The sequence below is a fragment of the Carassius auratus genome, unplaced genomic scaffold (genome assembly GCF_003368295.1).
Source record: "Carassius auratus strain Wakin unplaced genomic scaffold, ASM336829v1 scaf_tig00034004, whole genome shotgun sequence".
NCBI lineage: Eukaryota > Metazoa > Chordata > Actinopteri > Cypriniformes > Cyprinidae > Carassius > Carassius auratus.
In genome coordinates this window covers 8,594-31,070 of record NW_020526118.1, presented here as the reverse complement: position 1 = coordinate 31,070, position 22,477 = coordinate 8,594, and the positions used below count along the sequence as shown (strand labels likewise).

At 37.5% G+C, this 22,477-nt stretch overlaps 1 protein-coding gene across 6 annotated transcripts in view; it reads left to right on the top strand.

The window, feature by feature from the left end:
• The window catches only part of LOC113081371 (zinc finger protein 664-like), a 28,025-nt gene extending 5,821 nt beyond the window's left edge, over positions 1 to 22,204 (top strand). For all 6 annotated transcript variants that reach the window (XM_026253476.1, XM_026253475.1, XM_026253478.1 and 3 more), the window contains one exon: positions 17,749 to 22,204. In XM_026253476.1, coding sequence (XP_026109261.1) covers positions 17,749 to 18,974 — 1,226 coding nt within the window. In that variant the 3' untranslated portion in view covers positions 18,975 to 22,204. The remainder of the gene's footprint in view (positions 1 to 17,748) is intronic.
• The last annotated feature ends 273 nt before the right edge of the window (positions 22,205 to 22,477 follow it).

Sequence of the window (22,477 nt, the reverse complement as noted above, 5' to 3'; positions counted from 1 at the left end):
CGTGAGACCTCAGTTTATCTTTGGAACATAGTTTAAGATATTTTAGATTAAGGCAGAGAGCTCTCAGTCTATCCATTGAAGCAGAAAGGTAAGGAAAACATCATCAAAGTAGTCCGTGTGACATCAGAGGGTCAGTTAGAATTTTTTTAAGCATCAAAAATACTTTTTGGTCCAAAAATAGCAGAAACTACGACTTTATTCAGCATTGTCTTCTCTTCGGTGTCTGTTGTGAGAGAGTTCAAAACACTGCAGTTTAGTGAAAAAAAAAAAAAGACCATTAGACAGCTGCAGCTCATTCAAAACCTGCAAGGATTCTGAGTAGAACCAGAAAATCTGAGCATATCACACCAGTCCTCAGGTTCTTAAACTGGCTTCCAGTTACATTTAGGATCGATTTTTAAGTACTTTTACTTGTATATAAGTAACTAAATAACCTAGGACCAAAATATATTGCACATATGTTCACTGAATATAAGCCTAACAGACCACTCAGATCATTAGGATCGAGTCAGTTAGAAATACCAAGGGTTCACACAAAACAACTGGCGTCTGCCTTTAGTTACTATGCTGCTCGAAGTTGGAATCAGCTTCCAGAAGAGATCAGATGTGCTAAAACACTAGTCACATTTAAATCTAGACTCAAAACTCATCTGTTTAGCTGTGCAATGTCCGAACTGATTGCACTATATTTTCACTGTTTTTTTATTCTATTTTATGTAAAATCAATAAATTAATTTTAAAACATCTTCAGTTCTCTCTTCACAGCAGTTCAGTCAGTGTACTGTTTGAGTGCATGCATTACTCCGGGATTTTGGTTTGTTTGAACTCAGAGGGAGTGTCAGCCACATTAAAAAAGTGAACATCTTAAGTCATTTGTGGATTATGCATACTGGAACCATTTAAAAGATTCAGTTCGATCTGGTGAACTGGTTCAGATCTGGTTACATCGAATGATTCATTTGCGAACCGGATATCACAAACTGCTTTGTTTTAAATTCTCTCACACAACAGACACGGAAGAGAAGACAATGCTGAATAAAGTCATAGTTTTTGATATTTTTGGACCAAAATGTATATTCGATGCTTCATAATATTCTAACTGACCCTCTGATGTCACATGGACTACTTTGATGATGTTTTTCTTACCTTTCTGGACATGGACAGTAGACCGTACACACAGCTTCAATGGAGGGACTGAGCTCTCGGACTAAATCTAAGATATCTTAAACTGTGTTCTGAAGATAAAAGGAGGTCTCATGGGTTTGGAACGACATGAGGGTAAGTTATTAATTACATAATTTAGATTTTTGGGTGAACTATCCCTTTAACATGAAAATCACTTGCGCCAGACGCTCTTTTCGCATTTGGTGTGAACGCCACTCACTCACATACACAATGTCATGTCATGATGTGTATGTAAAGTTGAAAATGGATATTTTACTTGTTTAAAATGTGCTAGAGAAAGACATATGACTACTACACTCAAGTCTTTTGCAGTGTCTCACACGCGTCAAATTAAAATTATTGTTTTTAATTTTAATTTAAATGTTTTTTGAGCAGAAAGTCAACATATCGTCCCCTTGGAATTATAAGGTTCTATCTGCGTTCTGAGCAGTTCTGAGATATTGAGCTTTAAATTTTTTGCATTCCATGTAGAAAGCACCTTTTATTTTCTAAATAAAAAGTTCCAAAATGTACATAACTTAAAAAAAAAACTACATCATATAATGTAAAGAAGTGGCCACAGAATAAAAATATGTAAATAACTAAATTTTGACAAAAATGTCAGATGGAACCTTATAATTCCAAGGGTACGATATTACAAAGATTTCTGAAGAATCAAGTGACACTGAAGAATGGAGTAATGAAAAAAGGAATACATAACATTTTAAAATATATTTCAATACAAAACAGTTATTTTAAATTGCAATCATATTTAAAAATATGACTGTGTTTCTGATCAAATAAATGCAGCCTAAAAGCTTTAGGATAAGAGCTTGTGATATACAGCCTGGTTGGATTGGCTGCTGCCTAAAATAATTAAACATAATTTACCACTTTATTTACAAAATATTAATCTTCAACACATGTTCACAAGAGCAGACGTTCAGTCAGCTCTCGGGTATCTGTTTGCTGGTAGATGTTGACCAACTTTAATCTCATCCATAGTATCAATTAAAAAAGCTTTTTAATAGACTTACCAAGTGCAATCAGTCTTGGGGTACTGGGCAGAGAGAGGCTTCTCTCTGCATCTGCTGGAGTTGCAGTGACCTAAAAGTAGAGCAATTAACAAAAGGTTGGGAGAAATTAATTACATATATAGAGAACATACTTGCATCTTGTTTTAAAATACTTCTCAATGTGCTTTATAAGCATATGTCACTCTGTGATATCTTTGTCTGCCTATCTTGCAAAATAGAAGTTTGATCATAAATGATGATGAAAATTAAAGTGTACCTCAAATGCATGACATATGAATACAAAAACAGTAATAGTCTTTTAGAAATGTCTTAAGAAACTATAATCCTGCGATCTCTTACATCCTCCAGTAAATGTGGGTCATCTGATCTGTGTGTCTTTGCATCAATGTACTGTGCTTTGACTGACTCAAGGGCTCAAAAGTGCTTTGAGGGTCTCATTTACTGGAACATCCTGCAAAAAGCAGTCCTTTCCTTTGGAATTTTTACCTAGATACACCTGTTCAGGTGCCACATAATTAAAATTCCTCTTGAAATATGTCTTCTGTCAAAAATGTTTCTTTAAAATGGTAAATGGACTGCATTTATATAGCACTTTCAACAGACCACATGGCCATCCAAAGCGCTTTACAAGTTGCCTCACATTCACCCATCCACTCACTCATTCATACACCGACGGCGGTGTCTGCCATTCAAGGCGCCATCCAGCTCGTCGGATGCTCATCTTTATCATTGCAATTATCATCAACCTCAGAATGCACAACAATGTCATCATGGATGTCATTGTCATCATGGATGTCACTGTCATGTCTACAGTTTGATGCATCAGCATCTATTATTACAGGGTTCTCCAAAGATTCTCTGTGTTTTCTGCTTATGTGAGATGTGAAAGATGATTTTACATGAAAATGTTTTTCACAGTTGGGAAAGGAGCAGGTAACGTTTTCCCCATCTCTTATATGCCAATTTAAATGGTCGCAGAAGCTAGGACAATTTGGGGATGTACAGTATGCTCGCATCCCACAACCTGACAAATCACAGGATCCGTTTGAGCAGGTCTGCAGTTAACCTTATTTGGTTGTGTGTGCTTACGAAGCATGTGTGACTTTAGTGCAGACAGAATCTGAAAGCTACAAGGACAAGTCGGCAAACCACCACTGAACCTAAAATTAGACACGTTCCTATGCATTATAATATACGGTGGTAAAATCTGTAATGCATTCGGACAGATAACTTGCAGTGTTCGCACACAAAACTGCGCAACCATCTTGACTGCTGCTTTTTTAAACAGTATGTTAAAGATAGAAATGACAGTTTTCAGATTATGTTAACGTTTTAATATAAGAGTCAACGTTGGTATAATAATCACCAGCTTTTCCTCATTGAATTATTGTTAGCTTACCAGTTTCTTCAGATGACGGTAACCGCCAGAAAAGAACTCCAAGCAACTCCAAACCTCCGACGTTCCGCGGTTCTAACAGCAAAAAACTAAATGAAAACGAAATATTCACTTAAAAATACTGTTATACAACCTCCGTCTTTAGTGTTGCCTCACGTTTTCTTTTTGTACCTCAAGATAGTTTGCTGTTAACGTAAAGTTTCCACAGAGTCCTCCTGCTTAGCTAATTTACATTAAAGAGGCAGAGGAGCATTAAAAAAAAGCTTATTTTGTTTCTGTGTCACTAAATATCAGTCAATGTAAACTTTATTCACCCCGTTGAAGTTGTCATAATGATGACGGCCGTAACAATTGTAACATTACCTCAGGCCTTGACAAACAGGCAGAAAAAAAGTCTTGACTACAGGAATATTGTCCTCACAACTCACTCAATTTGCAACACTGGTTCGTGTTAGGTTGCTGTTAATAAGTGACTGCATTTGAAAATATCTCGGTTTTAAATAAAATAATTACAGAAACAATACTAACCTTTTTGTTGAGTGTTTCCTCAGTTGTCCCAACCAACCGAAAAAAAAACCGTTGAAAAGAAGTCTCCGTTGTCATTGGTCAGTTTTTCGCGGGCATTGTCGCTACTGTAAATCGATTTACAGTAGAGAATAATTACAGTACTAAACTTATATTTTCCCATAATCCTTTGCTATTTACAGTATTATACTGTTGGCACATTTAACAGTATTATACTGTACATATTACAGTAAAATACTGTTCAAATTACAAAAATCCGTTACAGTGTGGCGTTATAGCGGCTATTTCTGAAATGATCAACAGCACTCTCTATTTTTATAAAAGCTCCCGAACAAAAATCATTATTATATTTTGATGATATGCAACGTGGAGCTAATCTCACGAAACAAGACGACAGATAAAATGTTACTTAATAAATACACAATTGTGATAGAGAATAAGATGCTGACGTCTGATTTCTCCAAGCGGTCATATTTACCATGGTAATGTTAATGTTTATCGTGCATAGTCTTTTACATCGCTTATAAATATTTCTGCCTTGTTTAGTGATTGTAATCCACATCAGATCAAGTTATTTCAAACACTCGCTGCTGACGAAGACTGAGTTTTGAGCTCAACTGATTTTAAAATGTATTTAATGCTGGTGTTAAAGTTGTGTTCTTTCTGAAATGATCCGCGCTGACGCTCTTCAGACACGGAGAAACTCCGCCTTTGTTCATAACCCCTCCTCTAGCCCCAGCTGGCCCGCTTTGGCCCAAGGATTTCGTCGGGCCGAAAAAACCTGGCCGTTGGCCCCAAGGAAGCCCCGGCGAGGCACGAACAAGCCCCGGAAGTGACAGTGGAAACGCGACTGGCCCTGGCACGCACTAGCACGCCCGGTCCTAGCTCAATAGTGGAAACACGGCTATTGACTCCCATTCATTTTTGTGTCACTTTGACAGCGAATAACTTTACATCTGAGGCGTTTATAGACTTCATTACAACACTGTTTCCATCACCTGGAGGCTTGCAGATGGACCCAGCCACAGCAGAAAGACTAGTAACTTTCCAAAGACTTGTGGCTTTTAAACTCCTGCATTGTGTAGTAATTTAGACCAAAAACAAGATAATTCACAATGTCCATATGTGCGTGGAGGTATGGGCCAGGTCTCTGTGGCATTCGGGAAAAGAATAATAATAATAATAATAATAAACAAAGCAGATACAAGAGGGTCCTCGCACCTCGGTGCTCGGGCCCTAAATAACTATGATTACAGTGCAGCATTACCAATCCCAGCTTGTAGGCCTGCTTCACCTGCTGCTGTAGGTGACAGGGAGACTCCTGACAGACCAGGCTCTTGTCTTCATGACAACAATATCTAATACTTCATGTTGAGCATAAATATAAAACCTACCGATAAAGGACACCGTCAACATTGACGGCAAAATAGACTGTTTGACAGGTGCAATATTTGAAAAGCGATAATTATTAATTTTTTAAGTTACATTTATATCTCAATTTATGTCAACCTATAGACTTTCAAACATCAATGTGTCATTAATTAATATGTATTTGTGTACAAAATGATATATAAACATATTTTCCTATTCTATTTTGCCTGGAAACGCTTCCTACGTGCTTGCATGTCACGTGAAAAATAGGCGTCGGTTCTATTTCTAGCATGCACGCGTTTTCCGCGCTGCTCGAGCCGCGCCTGAGAAACGCGTCTCAACGCAGGCAGCCTGCAAGCTCTAACCTGTTAACATGGAAGCCGAATTAAAAACGGACACGCCACGCAGCTGAGATGCTTGCGCCACGCATCCAGTGTGTCGCTGTCCTTAGAATCAGCTGCAGGGCGGGATTTGCGCTGAACGTGGAGACTTCCGCCACTTAATATGTTCATTTGGAAACACGAAAATGTACTTATTTTCCGTGCACAAAATATTGCATTCCGTCATTTGGTACACACGTGCATCGCACTGAAAGCCCTGTAGCAAAACGGTCCGGTACGAATACAGGTACCGTTACACCCCTAATATATATATAGCCTTTAATCTCCTCAAAATAACTGTGCATATAAACCATGAACAATTTAAATATAGCTGTATTTATAAAATGCTAAGTAATGACTTAATTTTGGGAGGCTATATAAAGCATGAACTGACTATTTACTAATGCTTAGATGAGTGCAGCTTTTATGAAGAGTTACCAATGCATTTAATGATGTTAACAAATCAAAAAATAATTTTAGTGTTACCAAATCCTTAAATAATTTTAAAGTGTTTTGATTTTATTGACTCATAAGCATTTGTGAAATAGTTGTGCTTGCATCACAGCTTAGTCTTCATCTGTGATGTGAACAGATTTACTGTTACATCGATGAGATTATGTAAATTCAGATAAATGTCATGTCACAGGGTGTCAGAGGTAGGGATCGACCGATATGCATTTTTCAGGGCCGATACCGATTATTACAGATCAAGGAGACTGATAACCGATATTTTGAACCGATATGTGTCTAGTGTAAAAATTAACATTTATGTCAAAATTAAGAATAAAAAGGCCTCTGACAAAGACTATTTAAATTATTTTAACACATCTTTAATTCTGAGAACTGTTCATAATAACAACATTAATATTAATAAAAGTGGGACCACAGTATGTTTCATGATAACAACATTAATATTAATAAAAGTGGGACCACAGTATGTTTCATGATTAAGCCTATGGATATTTTACTACAGCTAAACAGTTTAGGGAAAGGGAAGTATTGGCAGCAATAATTTACATGTTAGAAATGTGCAATAGGTTAACCTCTCATAATTATTTTCTGATGACTAAATCATAACCTAAAATAATAGAGGTGACTACTCAATTAATAGTCTAATGCAAATCAATGGATTAACTAAAAAAAACATACACAGTACACACACACGCATATATATATATATATATATATATATATATATATATATATATATATATATATATATATATATATATATATATATATATATATATACACATATACACATGTGTATGTGTGTGCTTTTTAAGTTAATCCGAATGTGATTCGCGGATTAGTTGCACAGCTTAACCATCATAGATTGAAAGTTTATCATTGACAGGACTGAAAAACACATGCAAGTTTAACAGGGCAGAGAGAGAGAGAGCGCAAGACAAAGAGAGCGTGAGAGAGGCATAGAGAGCGTGCACGAGAGAGGCAGAGAGTGTGCACGAGAGAGACAGAGAGAGAGCGCACGAGAGAGACAGAGAGAGAGCGCGCGAGAGAGACAGAGAGAGAGCGCGCGAGAGAGACAGAGAGCGCGCGAGAGAGACAGATAAAGAGCGCGCGTGAGAGATACATAGAGACAGCGATCCGTCTTCAAACAACACGAGCGCTTTTTTGTTCTCTCTCCCTCGCGCATATTAATCAATTGACACAATGGTGTCGATGTTTAAATCATTTAAAATGAGAATGTAAGTGTGCTCACCCCATTTTTGTTTGTAAGAAAAAATATTGCAATATATTGCAGAAAAATAAAATATCGCAATGTCATTTTTTTATGTGTTAAATGTTTGTTTGACTGTTTATCACGGCGATACAAACTAGGAAGTATACAGGACAGCGTCATCCAGAAACGTGCAATGTGAGATTACTGACAATTTATGTTATCGCCTTCTGTGTGAAAGCAACCACGTCCCGGAATTGATTACCGAATCGAACCCGGGTAGGGGACACAGTAACATTGCGGTAATCGATCCGGAACGAGCGCTGTGTGAACAAAAGCCAGATCTAATTCTGTATCGAAGTGATGACGCGCGTTATCGCGCGACTTTTTTACCGGCTGTTTTGAAGGAAGATCAACATTCGCGACGAAAACATATGTGCAAACTGTAATGAAGCAGAGATCAGTTAGTTCCTCACTTTCCGCGCTGACACTGAGATCGTTTGCTTGCTTCAGTTAAAGTACTATAACGTGCCAAGCTTTGTCGACTCGTACATTACACGTCACGCGCTGATGTCACGTGTCGTTACGGGATCTTCAAGGGTTGTGTGTGAAAGCACGCACATATACCGGGTCATCACTGGCAGTGTGAAAGTGCCAAATCTAGCGACCAGGAAACAATTACAGGAACACTTTACCCCTGTATTTGCCGGAATGGCAGTGTGAAAGGGGCTTAAGGAATAGGGAGCTCGCGTCGCATCAGGGCGTCAGAGCTCGCGCTTGATGCCCTTTCAGCTCTTCGAAATTGCATAATGGTAAATCTGAATATGTATGATAAATTATTTTGCAATCATGTTAGAATAAAGCAATATTTCTCCAAATATGCGCAATTTTTTTGACTAAGAGCCCTAACGGAACGGACGCTGTTCAGTGAAGCTATGTGAACAACACACACACAAAAAAAAACGCGGCAGACATGAGTGAATTCATTCGTGTTGATAACCTATTCACAATATAACGTTAAGTTGGCCGAATGGTGTGAGAAGTAGGTTTTAGTTTCACTATCTCAGCACTGATGCGATGATCCGTTAAAGCATATCACTGCAATGACTGACATTGACCGGGAATTCACAGTATAATAACTGAATGGGGCTTGTCATCATAAATCTATTATATTTAGGTGTTTTGCAACTTCAGTGTAGTGATTTATTGCAACTTCAGGAACGTTTACTGCATTCTTACCTTCGAGAGATTTCAGAGAGAACTTACTGATGTGTGATGATGATCACTGAAGCAGCTCCCTCCTGTGCTTTCGGTGTGAGAGCGGAACATTTTCCAGCAGCACCAGCCGTATTGATTGGCCAGGCTCGTGACTCACAACAAATCAGACCGACAATGGGCAGGGCTTAGTAGGCCACAGAGCGGTGCGCTCTGACTGAGGTGGCTGGATCAGTGCCAGATCCCTTATTTCAAAATAAAATAATTTTATCGGCAAATCGGTTTTGAAAATGGCCGATGCCGATAACAATAAAAATGCTTAATATCGTCGCCAATAATCGGTCGACCCCTAGTCAGAGGGTCAGTATCAAATGAGTTTGAAAATATTATTTGCCGCACAAATAAGTATTTTTAGAATTTGTTTAATTCCTGAAACTGTCAGAAAAGGACAAGGCCTAATAGATATCTTAAGATGTAATGAAAAACAGCACAATTAGCAACAACGACAAAAAAAAAAAATATAGTAAAGTAGTTACTAATAGTAAAATAGTTTTTTTCTGGTGATTAAAGAGATGTTTAAGTCTCTCTCTCTCTCTGTCTGCCAATCGGCTCATGCCCATCTCTCTCTCTCTCTCTCACACACACACACTCAGTCAGCACTCACACAGAGTGACAGCGTGAGATCAGATGTCTGACAATTTTTTTTATTTTAATCATAAAGTGTTGTAAAGTTGTGAAACTATGCATATTTCCTCTATCACATGTTCTCTAAATGAAAAATGGTTTTGAAATGTTTGGAAGCTGCAATTTAAAAATACAAGACAATTAATGTTTCCCTTTTTACTGTTATTTCAAAAAATCACCATGGCAAAACCATTCAACTTATCCAAAATCCATTCGCAGTTTATGTTCCTCAATGTCTTGGCATCATGTAGACAAAGTTTGGTGTGTATAGTGTACTTCCCCTGTGAGGAGTATGCATTAATTCACAACGGTATCTTCCCCAAAATACATATTTGAATCAAAATAGCTGACTTCCTGTTGGTCTTAGCTTATGACTGTGAATTAGAAAGTTGTCCATCTTGATAAGAACAATTTAGGTGAACGGTTGAAAGTCCTCAGAGGATTATTTCAAATTCCAGAGCATGCTTTTTTTAAACAGCCCTGAATAGCTGACTTCCGGTTTGGCGAAGCCGATGACATGTAGCATGAAAGTTGTTCAGCTCAATGAGATCTATAAGTGTACTGAGTTTCATATAAATACATGCAAGTATGTGTAAGCTATGGTTGAAGAATGTGTTCCAGGGGGCGCTGTAGAGCCCCTGTGCCACGCCCGGGTCCTAGCCTGTGTGTGGCAATTTTCAAGAGTTTTTGAGCATGTTAAGGCCCCCCAAAACCCCCGGAAGGTTTAATGAAAAAAAAGAAAAAAAGAAGAATAATCCTTAGGGGAACAATAGGGCTCTTCGCCCCTTCAGGCTTGAGCCCTAATAAGAAACAAAGCAGTGACAATAGGGTCCTCACACCTAGGGATGTGCAACAGTGATCGAGTACTCGACCGCGACAGCGATGATCGATCACGTAAATGATGATCAAAATTATTATTATTATTTTTTTTTATTGGTTATGGCAGCAAGTTGGGCGGCGCCCTGGTCTCTGATTGGTTAGCTTCCCACTTGATGCCTCAGAAGACATAAGAAGACATAATTATGGCCTCAAAGTCATGTAGTGATGGCTGGCTTCCCTTTGAGAAGAGCGATGAAAAAAGTTCAGGGTAAGCTGTACAGCGCCAAGCTGTCACACAAATCTACAACAAATACAATGCGCTATCATCTAAAATTTGGACATAAAATATCTGCCGATAACAGAGCGGCAACTCAGATGAGCATTGAATCACCTGCCGTAAGACGTAAATGCAACGCAGGCAGAACCGAGAAGACGACAAAGCTATTCGCTGAAATGGTGGTGAAATATTTGCTGCCCATTAGTTTCAGGGACAGAAGGTTTACTTGTCCAGTGGTACCTGGCTGTCCCTGCAACATCTGAGCGCGTAGACCGACTTATCTTTTTGAATAGACATTTGAATGTTTCACCGGTCGTGGTAAATATAATATCTTTTTTTTTATGTAATATTATTATTTTAGTTTTGAGTTTTAGCCATAGTTAAAATATCTAGGCTATTTGGTCTCTGTTTTATACCTTATAATAGTTGTTTGGTTAAACTTGGTGAACTTTTTTCTTTATCTTTTAAAAACTACATTTCACCGCTGGATCAAAATATGCTGCTAAAGTAAAAAAAAAAAAAATGCCGTTGAATAAAGTAGCAAAAAAAGAAAAAGTATCTTTGTGTGTTAATTTTTAAATCACAGACAAATAATGAAATGGTCTTTTATAAAATAAAAATGCACTGGATATATTTGTAGCCTAATTACATTATATTCGTAAAGATGACGGAAATCTAAATTATTTGTTTGTCATAGTTTTTATCTTAAATATATTTTAAATCTTATTCAATTATTTAGCAATAATCAGTGATTTCCATGCTGTTAAATAATATTTAAATAATATTTAGCTTGATCAGAAAGTGCAAATTGAATACAAAAAAATTAATTAAATATTAAAATACATAAAAAAATTATGATAGTGACACTAATGTGAATTTATTGTACTTTCGTGTTTGTAAAGCACAATCGGATCAAGTTACACTTTTGGTCAAGTTCACATCTGCATTGGCGAATTTTTTTCAGATAAAAGTTGCAAGAGCTTGTCTACGTCTGATTAATTAACATGAACAATTCTGCTGAAATCGCTGCATATCAGCGATTCGTTTCATGCTCATATAAGCAATGCCCGATAATGATATTGATCTTAAATATTTAATTTTTAATGTTTAATGTTTAATATTATTATTGATATTTATTACTGATGTTATAATAATGCAGCCAAGCTTTTTTTCCGTCATATTTGTGGGTATAGGCCTAATTAAATTATTATGGCTTTGAAAACGCGCAGGTGGTTTATGGAAAATAAAACTTAACTTAAAAATAAAACTTTATTACAATTAATAATGTAGATGAAAATATAGCACAAATCTGCCATACATTTATAATAAGAACTTTATAGGAATCTATAGGCTGTGTCCAAATTCAGGGTCTACATCCTTCGGAGTACTCATTTGAAGGATGTTACGTCACAGCGCCGCGACGAAGGCCGTCCAAATTCGTAGGATCCTTCAAATGCGGCCCACAAATACGTCCTCCTTTTCCCCCGAATTGGAAGGATGGGTGTGGTGGATCCTTTCCCATCCTACCTATCCCATTATTCTTTTCGGCAGGACGAAGCGAGCGGTAGAGGAGTCGGGGAGGAGTATTATTTTCGATGTTTCTAAGTTTTTTTAAAACTGTCTTTTCAAAAATATATATTTTCAGTGGTTGTCTAGTTAGTCACTTTGTTTTAGCGTTAAGCATTTTTTTTTTTTTACATTTGTATGTTTATATGTAAAAAAAAAAAAACGTTTACTTTCGTAAACTAGCTTCTTCCTTACTGCCTGTGTGAATATCCTCTTACACACAGCTAATTTGTTGGTGATTGAAGCTGTTTTTAACGCTTCTAAAGACGAAAGAGCAGACAGAAGTGTTTATAAAGCTCCGGGGAGAGAACGATGAGCTCTTCACCCGCGTCCGCACCCGCTGTCACGGTTGCTAGGCGACAGGATATGAGCAACGGTTAAGAGAGGGAACTGAAAGAAGGGTAGGCTGTCCAAATTCACAAACACCGACTTCCGTTTTTTGCGGTCGTCGGAGGACCCCTCCTCCTTCAACCGGGTAGGAAGGATCCTAAGGAGGATGCAGACCCTGAATTTGGACACAGCCATAGTAAAAAAAAATGTCCTTGCCCATCTTTCAGCGTGCATGAAAACGCATCAGCGGGAGCTTGCGCTCTCTCTCTCTCTCTCTCTCTCTCTCTCTCTCTCTCTCTCTCTGTCTATCGCATAACTTAGCATCCTATTGTGCTGATACAAGTTGTAATGTTACGTCTGATATGAATCTCAGTTAACTGATTTATCATAGGCTGTGTCATAGAATTAGCTTCCGTTTATTGGTATAGGCTACACTTCACCTCAGGCAGATATTTCTTGCTGCTTTATTGCTTCATCATAATCATTATCTAACCTGTCCTAATCATGTTCATGTTTTCAAGACAGATTTTCATGTCAGATTTTTATTTTTTTATTTTTTCATTTTCATAACAATCTTCAGATTTTTTCATTATACCCCCGATTAATCGTTTTTGAAACCTATCGATGATCGAAATGAGAAATTTCCCAAAATGCCCATCCCTACTCACACCATCGGTGCTTGGGCCCTAATAATAGTAAGAATAATCCTTAGGGGAACAAGAGGGCCAATGGGCTTGAGCCCTAATAAGAATAATCCCCTTCGGGCTTGAGCCCTAAAAATAAATGGAGCAGATGCAAGAGGGTCCTCGCATCATTAGTGGTCGGGGCCTACTAAACGGAGCAGATACAAGAGGGTCCACCATCGGTGCTTGGGCCCTAAATATACTTCGATAATTCAAGCACGTCATTTTGCAAATGTCACATTACATGATTTTACAGATTTGCACAGGAAATTGGGCTTTTATGGAGGAACGAAAGTGCAGTGCTGCAAAAGTGGGGGGAATGGGGCACAATAATAGTTTTATCTCGATCATTGGATTTTCATAATCATTGGAGGCCAAAATCGAAACTGAATAATTTTTTTTCAATTAATTGCACAGTCCTAATATGAAGTTTGCACAAAACTAAATAATGATCTGAGATTTTATCACTTGTCTGCATAATTTCAAAATCATCAACATCAATTCCATGTGACAGTATTAAATCTAGAGTATGATTTCAACAATGAGTAGGTCCCGAGACATGTTGTCTAACCCCAATAGAGTTCAGAATGTCTATAAATGCTGATCCTTATGCATCTTTTTCATTATCACCATGGATATTAAAATCACCAACTATTAAAACTTTATCTACAGTCAGAACTAACTCGGATGTAAAATCACCAAACTCTTTAATAAAGTCTGTATGGTGCCCTGGTGGCCTGTATACAGAAGCCAGTACAAACATAATGGGATTTATCATTAACATTTGTTTCTCTGGAAAAATGTAAAGCACCATTACTTCAAAAGGGTTATACTTGAAGCCTGCCCTCTGAGAAATCCTAAAAACTTTTTTATAAATTGAAGCAACACTTCCCCTTTGCCTTTCAGACGCGGCTCATGTTTATAACTGTAATCTTGGGGGGTGGACTCATTTAAAAATAATGTAATTATCAGGTTTTAGCCAGGTTTCTCTCAAACAGAGCACATCTAGATTATGATCAGTGATCATATTTAATGTCTGTTTAATAGCAATAGCACCCATTAGATCCTTTGTGTAAAGGTCTTTTAATTTTTGATGAGTAGACTGTAGCCCAAGACTATCCTACGATTTGAAATTAACTCACTGTAAAAAAATTTTTTTAAGATGTTACAATGTTATATCATAATGTTGTTGTTATTTTACTTTTATCTCATTTTACAATTACATTAACTTTGCAATTCATCCCTTTGTGCCACCTGGCGGTAGTTTCGTGAATGGTTTTAACACGCGACTGACTTGCAGTTAACGCCGCAGCCCTGTACACATAGCGGTATTACCCATTCTGGTTGTCTACCTACTGTATATATGTATATAATTGTATATATGTATATAAAATTTTACTAGGGTTGTGATGGTGGTAAAGTGGTTTAAATCTGCCAACGTCGCATCCCTAGTAAAATGTATATATTTCTTTTTTTATACAGCTCAAAAACCCTTGAGTCAAATTGATCCAAAACAATGATTCTAAAAAAAATTTCACCCAGTTTACCTATTAAATTAGTAAAAGTCAATGAATCTGAAGCAAAAAAAGTAAATTGTGTATTTACAGACATTCTCAGCTTTTAGCTCATAAGCACAAATGCTATTTTGGGGATTTCCGTTTTTCCATTTTCCTACCTCATTTTGAATGATTCCCTATACACATGCAAAAGTGTAAGCTCAAAATATTTGGTATCATTTTAAAGGAAACCCTTTGAAATTACACAAAACACTGTTGAAAGTGATAAAAATGACAATATATGCTGTCTGTGTTATAATAAATAGGGAAAAAAAATAAGGCGCTTTTTTATTTTATTTGTGTAAACTGAAGTTTGAAATGGTATAGCTCAGGCATTGAAGGGCCTAGCAACTTCAGACAAAATTCATGTTTTTCTAGCACATGTTAGCTTATAGAGGAAAATTCTTTCTATCCTAATCTATGCAAAAGTTATTCTATTCCAACTGAAGGAAGGAATAATACCATTTTTGTATAAAATTTTAGTCTAAATAAGTATGAAGTCATCTTTTGCACACTTGCAGTATGGAATAATGTGATATCTGTATATTATTTTACAGAAAACACTCAGAAGTTACATAAAAAGCTGCTGTTTGTGACAAATAGTATTATTTATGTTGTTTCACATATGAAGAACCATCTCAATACAATGTGCTTTTTTTGTGTGTGTATTTTCTGAACAGTCTTTGAAAGAGAATAAGTCAAATTGCACAATAGCAACATGCATACAATTATAAAAAATATCTGGTCTATCACAATCTAAAATAGAATCCACAATCTCCAGCTTCATATCATTTCATTTATGTCTATTCTGTATTGTGTAATGATTGAATGAGTTATTCTTACCTGTCTCAATCATCTGTAATATGATCCAGGGTCCTCTCTGTTTGCTTTGACTCATTTTCAGCGCTAAAACCGCTCCGCGAAGCTTAAACAATGACTTTCGGAGCGTCAACAAACAAATTTATGCTCATCCACCCAGAACTGTAATAATTCATGTGTATTTACTGTAATTTCACTGAGATGCGTGATCTACTGTACTTTTCCTTTCAATAAACAGGTAAGCTATTGTTACTGGAGCTCTCACGCTTCAGAATCATATATAAGTGTCTAACGGGCGTTTCGCCTCACCAGATGCGCGTCCTGACCTCTCCACGGTGACGGTGGTCATCCATAACTTGAAGCATGATTATTAATCATTGATAATCCACTCCTGTTTGATAACAGGCGTCTGTTTGTAGTTTCTGTTTACAAGCAGCCGAGAACACACAATCCCATCGGCAAGCGTAACAGGAAATGGTCATCGGTGTCCACTCCCTGCCCCCGGACCCACACAATGGTGTCATTTTTTCGCACCTCTAAGTGGACGAAAGGGGCTTTGACTGACAGCTATATCGACCAATAGGGCTTCACAAAAGAGATCTGAGAGATATAGCTGAAGAAAGCCGCTTAGTCTTGTCATATGAGTTGGAGAGCGCGTCTGCGCGTCTGTCTCACAGGCGCACTTGTACAAAACGCTTTATATCTCACCATTGGAAGCACGTAGAAACGTAAAAATGGTCTTGTTTGAAAGAAGAGATTCTAATCTAAAAGATTATATCGATTATATGTGTGGCTGACTGAAGCGGTGCTAAGATGGATAAATAATAATTTGCAATGAGGTGAGAAATTTTACATCGCGATTCTGTTGAAGATCATTCGATCTGTGATTGTCACACAATAAAATGATCTACATCATCAGATTCCTGAGAATGAGAGCTTTCTTGTGATATATGACTTGACTATTTTGTGAAAAATATTTTAAATACACATGCTTATGAAAAATTATTCGCAATCGTTAGACGGAAATTTATGGGGGGGGGGGATATATTTCTTAGCTTAATTTGACTACTTTATGTATCATAAAACCCAAATTAATGGTATTCTTTGTAAAGAAAACACTCTAAGCCAGTGGTTTTCAACCTGTGGTCCGGTGGTATTGCAGGTGGGCCGCCAATTATTTTCTGTTCATTTCCAGTACATTCTAGGGCTGTGCGATTAAAAGAAAACGTCCTAAAATCACGATTCGACCGTGCGCATATGCCTAACTCCAGGTTCACACACTGTCTGTGATGCGCCTTTTTTCTGAGCCAATGTTGACGGATCAGAGCATTCTCACTGCGGTAAAAGGCTAGAAATAAAAACGTGCGAAAATAATTAATGTCTAACACATGAGCATAGAGTGAATTTGTTAGTGAACAGGATGCAGTTTAAGTGAGAGGAGACACGTTTTAAGTGTGCACACTCTCTCCTCGCAAAGCAGCGTGTATCTGAGCAAGCACAACCGGTTTTGTGACAGATCAAAGGAAATCTGCTGCGAACAGAGAGATTCGCACTCGTGCATTATTTTAATGTGCTTTCGCGTTATATTTATGCGCTCTCACTGCTGACCGCATACACATAGCCTACTGTATACACACTGCAAACACCTGAGGCACCGCTACAATTAATGAGCTCTATGAACAATGCATGGCAAAAAAGAAAAAAAAAGTCTATACATTTTTTTACATCTTCACTATAGTGATCATTTTGACTTGTGTCTGTTCTAGAGATGTTACAACTTTTTGATAAAGCTTTGATTGGTTTTCTTTTGGAAATATGTTTCAAATTAATCCTGAATGCATTTATGACTGTAAAAGCACAATTGCAAAATTGATCAAAAAAATCGCGATAGTTTTTTTTTTTTTTGTCCATATCGCACAACCCTAGTTTATTCAATAAATATAGTTTAAAATCTAGCTTCTGAGTACTAAGTTATTAACCCAACAATAGCGGGGTCAGTTAATTTTTTTGAAGTGGGCCGCGCAAACATATGTGTTTGGTTGTGTGGGCCGCGAGTTGAAAGAGGTTGGGAACCACTGCTCTAAGCTTTCAAATGAACCCATTTATGGGCAGATACCATATAAGGAAGGCTATGCAAATTAAACATGAACATCTTGCATGCTATTTTCGGACCCTGTACTGGGTCTGCAGAGTTGAAGAGGTTTTAGCACTATACCAAAAATAAATCATTTTACCTTTATTTCAGAGTTCATTGAAGAAAAAGAGGAAAATGAAGAATCAAATCCTCAAGAGAAGCAGAACGCATGTGATCAGTGCGATAAAATGTTTTTATGGGCTTCACTTCTGAAGAAACACTTGAAAGTTCATGCAAAGAAGAAACCACATTTATGTCATTTGTGTGGTAAAAGTTTTTTGCATGTACAAAGTTTGAAAGAACATCTTCAGATAATACATACTGGTGTAAGAGAGTACGTGTGCTCTGAGTGTGAGAAGACTTTTAGTTCAGCAAGCAGTTTAAAACAGCACGAGAGGATTCACACTGGAGAGAAACCTTACAAGTGTTCACACTGTGACAAGAGATTCAGTAAATTATCAACTCAGAAAATACATGAGAGGATTCACACTGGAGAGAATCCTTATAAGTGTTTACACTGTGACAAGAGATTCAGTAAATTATCAACTCAGAAAATACATGAGAGGATTCACACTGGAGAGAAACCTTACAAGTGTTCACACTGTGACAAGAGATTCAGTCAATCATCAACTCTGAAAGCACATGAGAGGAATCACACTGGAGAGAAACCTTACAAGTGTTCACACTGTGACAAGAGATTCAGTCAATCATCAACTCTGAAAGCACATGAGAGGAATCACACTGGAGAGAAACCTTACAAGTGTTCACACTGTGACAAGAGATTCAGTCGGTTATCAAGTCTCAATCCACATGAGAGGATCCACACTAGAGAGAAACCTTACAAGTGTTCACACTGTGACAAGAGATTCGGTGATTCATCAAGTCTAAAAAAACATGAGAGGATCCACACTGGAGAGAAACCTTATAAGTGTTCACGCTGTGACAAGAGATTTAGTGTGTTATCAAGTCTGAAAACACATGAGAGGATCCACACTGGAGAGAAACCTTACAAGTGTTTACAATGTGACAAGAGATTCAGTCAGTCAACAGAGCTGAGAATACATGAGAGGAATCACACTGGAGAGAAACCTTACAAGTGTTCACACTGTGACAAGAGATTCAGTCGGTTATCAAGTCTCAATCCACATGAGAGGATCCACACTAGAGAGAAACCTTACAAGTGTTCACAATGTGACAGGAGATTCAGTAAATCATCAAGTCTCGAAACACATGAGAGGATCCACACTGGAGAGAAACCTTACAAGTGTTCACACTGTGACAAGAGATTCTGTCGTTTATCAAATTTCAAAACACATGAGAGATTTCACACTGGATAGAAAGCACATCACCGCAATGTACGTGGGAAGCGTACATTGGCCCGTACACGCGGAGATGCATTTAGATGTTTATGTAAATATTTTGTTAGGTATATGTGTTTCGTCCAGACGGATCCAGCATTTTGGGAGAATGAATTCACTATTTCTTTGGGTCCCAGAGTGGATAAATCTGAAAATGACACCTTTGGGTCTTTGTGTTCTGCCAATCCATATATTTTGTGAAACGAAGTCATAGGGCTGTGATGGTGGCTGATTTTTACCACCGCGGTAGTCATGGACCAACAACCGCGTGTGGCGCGGTGTTGATTAAAAATAATAATAATAATATATATTTTATATATATATATTAATGAATGAATGACTGAACAGGAGATGTTTCAGACACACGCTCCTCTTCACTTTATTATCAGGTGCAAGTAAAGCGAATCCGGAAACTGTCCTGTGCTCAAAGGCGCCATTGCAGGCTTCCTTTGTGCGTATCCTTTCATATCAAACTGCGAAATAAACTATGTGCAAGCAGTGTCGTGGTCAGTTAATTCATGGAATTACCAAAAAAGGTGATTAAAGCTGACTTAAACTGTACATGCATATAATATATTTTATATATATTATATACAGGATATATTTATATACATGTATGCACATCTATGAAATCAGCCCAGCACTGTTTCACTCATCTAACACATTCTATTTAACTTGTCAGTTTGTGTTTATTTGAGAACTTCTGACAAAATACTCATTATAATCAGTGATGCTACACTGGATGCAGCACAACACGACATGATAAATCCCCGTCCGGTCTGTGAGGTACTGACACCGAGTCCAAATGTCCTGTATAGACACTAGACAGACTAAACCTGTCGCAATGCGTTTGTGTTGCGTCCGGTTTACTTTTCCACCACTAAGCAAGCTCAGTAACTCCTCATCTGCACGCGCTCTCTTTAAAATAGGAATCGTTGCCATATTTCTTGTTACCATTTTTATTTATCGCTGTCTTGTTTGTATTTGGCAAGTTTGGAGAAAGCCTCACTAAACCTGACCAGCCAGCGTTTGCGATCACGAGAACTTGTGCAAACATGGATCATAAATGCAGATGACTCAACACTAAATTAATTTGCTGAATGCAAACTATTTTCCTGAGCTCAAATCTGCCAATCTAAAGGAAGCGCTGTGTTTGAGGTAATTTGTTAATTACCATAGACTTAGAATTTGCAACTATTAGTTATTACACGTATATACAAGATTGTGTATTATGCTTGCTATAGAGTGTGTGACGTCACATGCACTACCGCCGGTGGCAGTAGACAACCGCGATGGCAACCGACCACCGCGGTGACGCAGTTGTCACAGCAACCGTCACAGCCCTACAAAGTCATCACCCCACTTCTCTACTATTGTCAGACACCGCTACGTCATGTAACACCAACAACAATGGAGAACATGTCTGTGTTCATGCTGCAGAAGCTACTGAGCCTATTAGCTTGATTAAACTTACTAGTAGAGCTGCACGATATTGGAAAAAAAAACACACATTGTCATTATTTGTTTTAACGATGTATATTGCAATATGGAAAAAAAAATAAACAGATGACTTGAACTGCTCTATTTGGTTGGGGTGATTTTGTAGGTGAATAAAGCAGCTAAGAAAATAGGCGAAATTACAAACAGATAAATATAATAGATAAATTATACGAATTAAACAAAAAAATGCTTTGTATTCTTCAGGTAAGACCAACTGTTACTGTCTGTTACAGTAAAGTCTAATACATAACTGCTGCGTTACATTGCTGACAGAATGCAGTGTTTATAATCTAGAGATTGTAAAGAGGATGTAGCTCACGCACTGTCAAGTCAAGTGCCAGTGGATTACTGACTTGCTCCCACGAGACCCGATGCAACAGAGAGCGGCGCGGGACAAGACTTATAAATATCTAAACATAAAAAATCTAAAACAAATAAATTATTTATCTATTGCACCAAAGCAAAATAAACTATGAAACATAAACGATTAACAGGTGCAAGCATATGCAGAGCTTCTATTTAGGCTTTAACAGGGATTGGTTTGTTGCATGATGAGACTGATGCGAGATACTGATCCAAAAGCACAAGTTTTGTTAATAAGTTTAATTTCTTCCTGTAATATAGGCTAAGCGAGTTTTTCATTATTGTTGCTGTTTCCATTTAAAATAAATAAAACATTGAACAACAAACTAAGCATTTGTTTTAAAAGGGGAAAAATACCTTATTTATTTTGGTTACAATATCCATCTTATTAGTTTTTGTTAATAAAATTCAAATGTTTAAATGCCAATGGGAATTTGTACCATTGTACTTTTTATGGCTTGTGTTTTAATTAATAGACTAATAATGGACCACATACTACTATAGTTTTAAAGAAATGGGAAACCCAAATACTTTTTTTGTGTGTTACAATGCAAATAAAACATTTTCCTTATATTATTAATAAAAGTTCAAAGTTTAATAAAAGATAATTTGTTATCGTACTGTTTTAGCATGTTTTGTTATTAAATATAATGGGCTAATAATGAGCCACAAACTAAGGTTTCATTTGAAGTAAGAGGAAAATGTAGATTCATTATGCATATTTTTATTAGATTAGACTAGATTCAACTTTATTGTCATTGCACGTGGGTACAAGGCAATGAAGTACAGTAGTACAGGGGAAAAGTGATACATCATAACAGAAAAGAGAGGAGAATAAAAACAATACCCACACTATGCTCCTTTGGGAGCAGTGTGAGAACAGGTAAAACACCGCAGCACAAAAGCACATAATCAATACACCTTAAACACACAATTTTACAACTGTAGACGGATATTGGGGGGTCGAAGTAATCCAGCACAGGCGATCAGCCATTTGCCATTACAGCGCTGGTCAAAGACCCGCTTCTCAGACTGGCGGTACAAAGCGGCAAAAGCGAGGGGTGGGGGGAGAATGCATATCTGTATGTACGTGTGTGTGTGTGTATTGGGGTTTGCGCCGACAATTCGATTAGTCCACTAGTTGACTTCAATAGTCTGTCATAACGCTTTAAACTTGACGTTGACTAGTCGCCGGTCCTATAGAGGGTGCAACAGGATAAATCTTCTAAGGACTTCCACATTTATGCTCCATTTCCAAACAGTTAAAATAACAAATACATACATACTATGAAAGCACTCCACATGCATGTTTGATTATATTACTGGACACTGGAAATTGAACGGGAGAACGCACATTCGAAACCGCTTATCATAAAGGTAAGTTAATTGCTGTTCTAATCGAATATGCTGCTGCACTGTTACGCACACACATAGGCTACAGACAGTAGCTCATAAGTCATGCACAGATCGCTCGCGCACATAATCATTCAGTGTGGAAATGTACTGTAAACACTGTTCTATGATTGCTCAATAAAATAGCTTAGACACTGAAAAGTTCTGAATTTATGTCTCAACTAAATCCCACAACTTACTAGTAGAGAGACGCTGCCAGGTAGAAT